The sequence below is a fragment of the Felis catus genome, chromosome D3 (genome assembly GCF_018350175.1).
Source record: "Felis catus isolate Fca126 chromosome D3, F.catus_Fca126_mat1.0, whole genome shotgun sequence".
NCBI lineage: Eukaryota > Metazoa > Chordata > Mammalia > Carnivora > Felidae > Felis > Felis catus.
The window spans coordinates 86,581,288-86,587,436 of NC_058379.1; the positions used below are offsets into that span (position 1 = coordinate 86,581,288).

The following is a 6,149-nucleotide window of genomic DNA, read 5'->3' on the forward strand; positions in this document are numbered from 1 at the left end:
GAATTTTCTAAATTGCTCTTTGAAACAGTGAAAATCATTCATATACTCCCAGTACTGCCTTTCACAGACACTTAGTATCTTTTTTCCTGGTGAAAATGTATGATAATAACAACCAGATGTAATGGCTATCAATGAAGCAAAATGCCTGACAATGCCAGGCACCGTACCTTTCGTTAGAAGAGAGAACATGTCTATCTGTTGTAGTCAGGGGGAGCCAGGGAAATGTAGAAAACTTCAAACACTTCACAGTCTGATTTACTGTTAATGGAACAGCAAAATTTAAGGGATCAAAGACAAGTTGATAGACTCCCAATGTTAAGAGCAAGGCTTTACCCTTAAAACAAGTCTTCAAAGTTACATCTTACAGTAACCTAAAATATACTAAACAAGGTCAGCTGCAAATTTGTTCCCTAACAGGATAAATAACAGAGCTGTTTTCATATTTTACACAAAACCCATACATTATTGTTATTAGAAGAGCTTTAAATACAAACCAATACTGAATGACATTTAGAACTTGAATTACATTTTCTATTGTGCCCTGTGGCTAACCAAAACACAGAGCTTAAATTTAACATGAAAGGAACTGGCATTTGGAGGCCTTTAATTGTAGAACTTAAAAATGAAATAGACATAATCATATAGTATATTTAAAAATTAGGCATGTTCAAATATCCCTCATGGTGTTAGATGTTTAAGCCTCTTTGAAGACGACTTAAAGACCATAAGGTTGAAGATCAAATATCAGCACTCAAACCAGATTAAGAGAAATCTGAGAAACCAACACAATTTTAAACTACCCCATTCAAATTATGTTTTAAACAAATCTTATATTGTACAAATTAAGGTGGCAAAGCTGAGAAACAGTATGCAGTATCTACAGAAACCCTTCCAAGTGGCAAACAGTCTTTCCGCCAAACGCTCTGAAAAGAGCACGGAATCACTGAATTTAGATAACAGTATTATTAAATTCCCAAATATAGCACAGTTGCTTCTTTCAAAAGTGCCAACACACAAGCAGGGTTTACTTTTTCACAGAAAAGTAAGGGGGGGGGGGGTGGAGGGAAGGACAGACCTCTACTGCACACAGAAAAATGGATCCAAAATAAGCCCCTATCATTAACCCACAAACTGCAACTCACATAGCGTTTTACCATCTCAATGGTCCCTAACGTTTTTAGCAGCTGCACTCGAGGTCCCACCTTCTCAGCCCTGGACACATTCTCTCCCTTCAGATGTCTCTCCCCGTCACTCAGTGAAGCCTCTAAATCACAAACACAAAGAAACTACCATCTCAAAACCAAAGCTCCCTCACAAGCCTAACAAAACTTTCACAGAAAGAAAAGGTAGAGTATTTTAACAGCTAAACAAGTTTTCAGTTCCTTCTTATGCTGTTATTCAACCAGAGTTTCTATGAAAGGCTTTTAATAACAGACAGCTTCCAAACTGAGTTAAATGAAATACTTGACGTGAACAGATACACCCTTGGACACAACGTTTTCTTTTCAACTATGCAGGCAATAAAATGTCAGGTACGTGCTCACTTAACTATTCCTTAAGTGCATCAACTGGGACAAAGGTTTTATCCTTTCCAAGCCTCAGTGCCTTCATCATTAAAATGGGGATATTACCAATATCAATTTCACCGGGACCTGCTGAAGATTCATTCGTTCACTCAAAGAATACATACTGAGCACCTACTATGCTTTTGGCATAGTTTTGCACACTGGGGATAAGCAATGTTCAAAGCTATCATTAAGCTTATAACAAGGAAGACAAAGAAGAGGTAAATTAGTATGTGATTTCAGACGATCTTTGTTAGAAAACTAAACATAGGTAGAAAGTGATCACTTGGGTCCTCAGGAAGGCCTCTCTGAGAAGGCGACACGTGAGCAGAGACCCAGCCAGATATCTAAAGACCTGGATGAGATTCCAGGGAGAGAGAGACTCTAAATCAGAGCTCTCCTTCTATCAGCTGGTCGCTGGGATAAAGACAAATGAAGAAACCAAAATGATCCTGAGTCTTTGGCTTGAGTAACTGGATGAACAGTACCACTTGGTGAGCTGGAGAATAAACAGGATGCATACACAGCGCGCGGCACAGTTCCCAACAAAGAATTTGTGTTCAGTAAGCACTGAGTATTTCTGCCACCATCACCACCCACCTAAATACAGCTGTTCAAATGTAGTTAGAATAATGTAAAATTTCACCACTTAGACACTATATCCTAATTTGAGGAAACTGAAACATTCAAGCTTGACCACAACATTAGGAAAAGTACATTAATTTCTGATTTACCAGGTCAACAGGATCTATCCCTCTACATATACACACCCATTGGTCGTGGAGACACTTCCGTCTGCTGGAAATTACTTTTGTCTTGAGGAAAATATCCTATTAAGATTTCAGGTTGTTGTGGCAATTCTGGTAAAAAAATATATATATTACTGTATTATTGATTCCTTATTTGCTAAAAGCGAAACTTACTCTTTTCAAATATTAGTGTTTTCTCTTAAGTTTTTTAATCATTTTAAAAACTGGAAAAATAACAGGTTTTTTTTTTCCTCTGAATAGTCTTCCTATAGAGGAAAAAAATGTAAATGTTGAGTCAGTTTTGAATTGAGGGAAGGGTGTTCCCCTCTTTTGTGGTTCAGCAAATACTACTACTCCTTAGATGAAAACATGCACAATGTACATAAAGAATCTGTTACAAAGTATTTACTCAAGGGCTCATCTCTGCTTCTTAGTCCATCCCCCTCCTCTCTCTTCCTCCAATTATGTAGTTCCTGACCACTTCAACTTTCATTAATATCTTTAAAGAAAAAGTCGTCAAAAATAAAGGAGTCAAGCACTCATTCAACATCTTTGACGATCAATCCTCTGTCACATGTGATTGCACATGCAGCAGTACAGTTGTAATGAGAATGGAATAATGAAAAGACTAAAACTAATTTTGTAATTGTGCTTGAAGTTTTCATGCCAGTACTTCCTAATCTTAACACAGATAACAAAAAATTAGCCCTAGACCATACATCTGATCTCCCCTGCGGGGAACTAGGTTGAAAATACATGGTTTAAGATTCTACTTTATTGGTTTTGGCTTAGGCAGAAATTTTCACTGTTAAAAATCGCAACCACACAAGAACCCAGTAAACGGAGGCTCCTATTATTTTCTCGTTAACAGCAGCACCGACGATCTCAGCAGTAGCGACACAGCACAGATACAGAGAAAAATATGATCTAACAGATTAAGCAAGCAAAAACACATTTTTAAATACTTTTACTACTCAATCACATAAATCTCAGGAGCAATTTTTTTTTTTCCTTCAAATCAATTTAACTGCTTTCCAGGTACAAGGCACTCTACTGGGAATTAAATCACAAGAGCAACCAACAATTCTGTGCTTAGTACATGCCAGGCCCTATGCCGAGCACTTTATAGCACTGTCTCATTTAATCCTCATGACAATTCGATACAGTATTCTTTCTTACTGTCCCAATTTTTGGATGAGAAAACTAAAACCTAGAGGGATTAAGTACTATAGCCAAGGTCACAAAACTACTGGAAGAAGTGGGACTTACATTCATGTCTGTCTGACTCTGATTTTAACAGTGTACTATGTATAGCTCATTTTAACTGGAGACCCCATAACAAAACCATGAGCTAGGACAGATACCATCCTACCCCTTTGTGAGGAACACAGTCCAAGAATGCAAGTATAAAACATTCAGAACAATGTCTGGCACGTGGTAATGAGGGCTCAGCGAAAACGTTGTTATTGTTGAAGAAATAATGTCAGTCCCACAAAAAAAAAAAAAAAAATCACTGGCAAGTTTTAGGCCCCTTGACCAAAATAAGCAATAAATACAAATGCATTCTCCTCTGAATAACAGCAGAGGAGGGGAAAAGGTCAAACTCATGTAAATTAATGCAATAAAAATAAGTTGAGGAGGGAAGGGTTGTTTTTTTTTAACCTAAGATCCCTTTCCTTAGAATTAACCACAAGAACCAATATATTTCTATTTTAGCAGAATGCATCCAGATTGATTCCAAAGAGTTACCAGTTTGTTTGGTTTGGTAAGACGCAGAGTATAGGGCAGGATCATCTGAAGGAAGAATAAAAAGTCCGTCCAGAATGCCATCAATTTCACCCTGTAGATTCGGCTCCACATTAGAACGAAGTTTAGATAAGAATTCAACTGCACCAAGGTCAACCAAATGCTTGACTGCTGAGGGATACTGAAATAAGAAGAATCACATATGTCAAAACTTCTACACTTTATCTGACAGCAACTAAACCAGGAAATTATTTTTAGTATGCTAGATGTTCCTTTTGCAAAAAATAAACCTTGCATTGATATACCCAAAAGTAAAGAACTTCCATGAGTAGGACACAGATTTATAGAGACATACGTAAACCATGCGATGACACTTACAAAAGAAAAGCCCAGACACTGACGCAAGAAATGCACACTGCCAACTCCTACTTTTATTTATTAAATGGATTACCTCTCTCAACTGACTCCCACCCCATCCTCTCCTACCTCCAACCGTCAAAAGATGCCAAAGTAATAATGTCCCATGACTGCACACTGACTTACAGTTTCAAAACGTTAGACTTGCCCTTTGACATCTGACCCTGACAACTGCTCTCAAGACAGGCTGAAGGGCGCCTGGGTGGTTCAGTCACTTAAGTGTCCGACTTCGGCCTTCGGCTCAAGTCATGATCTCATGGTCTGTGAGTTTGAGCCCCAGTCGGGCTCTGTGCTGACAGCTCACAGCCTGGAGCCTGCTTCTCATTCTGTGTCTCCTTCTCCGTCTGTCCCTCCCCAACCTGCGCTGTCCCTTTGTCTCAAAAATAAGTAAACACTAAAAAAAAATTTAATAAAAAATAGTTTTCAAAAAAAGACAGGCTGAGGAACATAAAATCTGAAAATCACATATGGAAAACGCAATTTCAGATACTTGAGGTATTCATTAACCGTGGTAACATTAACTTTAAACATATTCTCTTTCAGACACATCTAATCTTTACCATGTAAATGACAGAACACAAGGAAAACCAGAATGAAAAATGGCAGCTTCCAAAGATGATTCCAAAATTCAGAACACACCAGAACCCAGAAGTTCTATTATTCCGGAGTACAACAGATACAATGTGAGACTCAACATTACACATAAAAGGAAGCTGAGCGTGATACACCCAGACGACCATCTCTGGTTGTTCCAAAAATAAAAAATAAAAAAAAATGCTACAAATTAAGCACTCACTCGTCTGATTTTATTTCAAAATGATCCTACCTTAACCAATCTGCTCAACAGGCTGAGAACCTCTTCTTTCATTGGAACAGACGGGAAATTGAACCATTCCAGCAAACGTTGAAAAAGCAGCCTCTCCTGAACTAGATCTTCACAGCAGAGTAAGTTGTGCTCAACCTTGCAGAGGATATTCTTGAGAGCACGTTCCCTGATCTCGGCCAGCTGATGACCTGTCAAAGGACAGCACAAAGCTATTTCCCAGCTCCGAACAGACGCCCCCCCGCCCCCGGAATTCACCCTAAAACTTAGTTGATGCTGGGGGCGGGGGCAGGGTCAAGAAGGAAATAAACCAGTTTTTTTTGTTGTTGTTTCGTTTTGTTTTTAACAGGCGGGCCTCGGGTGCCCTCGGGACGCGAATCGCTGGGTTTACTCAGTCCGAGATGGATCCCCGGGGGCTGCCCTGGCGGGGCCAGGACGAAAGGGAGCCGTCTCAGGGTGGCCCGGCCTCCAAAACGTCACACAACCAGCCTTAGCAAGTGGCCACGACAGGACGGCGACGCGGGCGAGAGGCAACTCAGACTGTTACCGAGTTTCCTGATGAGCCCCGTCAAGACCATCTCGTCCCGCTCAATCAGCCGCCGCCGGAGAATTAAACTGCCGCGCCACAACGTCCGTGTACAATCAGTGTCCCCATGGAAACCCGGCCGGTCGGGCTGCGGGTTCCGCAAGGCCGGAGACAACCACGGCACAAATAGGAAGCATCCAGGGAGCTGCTGCTGGGCCCCGCGCCTCCACAGAAGCTTAAAGTCTCTCTGTAATTACTACTACGCGGCTCCTAGACAGCAGTCTCTGTCGTAAGAACCGGAAAGAACGAGGAGACAAGCAGGG

General features: G+C 40.4%; 1 protein-coding gene across 6 annotated transcripts in view; it reads right to left on the reverse strand.

The window, feature by feature from the left end:
* RTTN (rotatin) overlaps positions 1–6,149 on the reverse strand; it is a 163,832-nt gene extending 157,683 nt beyond the window's left edge. For 2 of the 6 annotated variants that reach the window (XM_045041168.1, XM_045041167.1), the window contains exons 1-5: positions 5,848–6,148; positions 5,304–5,491; positions 4,064–4,241; positions 2,336–2,425; positions 168–258 (exon numbers count right to left, since the gene is read on the reverse strand). In XM_045041168.1, coding sequence (XP_044897103.1) covers positions 168–258; positions 2,336–2,425; positions 4,064–4,241; positions 5,304–5,491; positions 5,848–5,878 — 578 coding nt within the window. In that variant the 5' untranslated portion in view covers positions 5,879–6,148. Of the gene's footprint in view, positions 1–167; positions 259–2,335; positions 2,426–4,063; positions 4,242–5,303; positions 5,492–5,847 lie in introns of all 6 variants that reach the window. The other 4 variants (XM_045041165.1, XM_045041164.1, XM_011288133.4 and 1 more) reach the window with 4 other exon arrangements.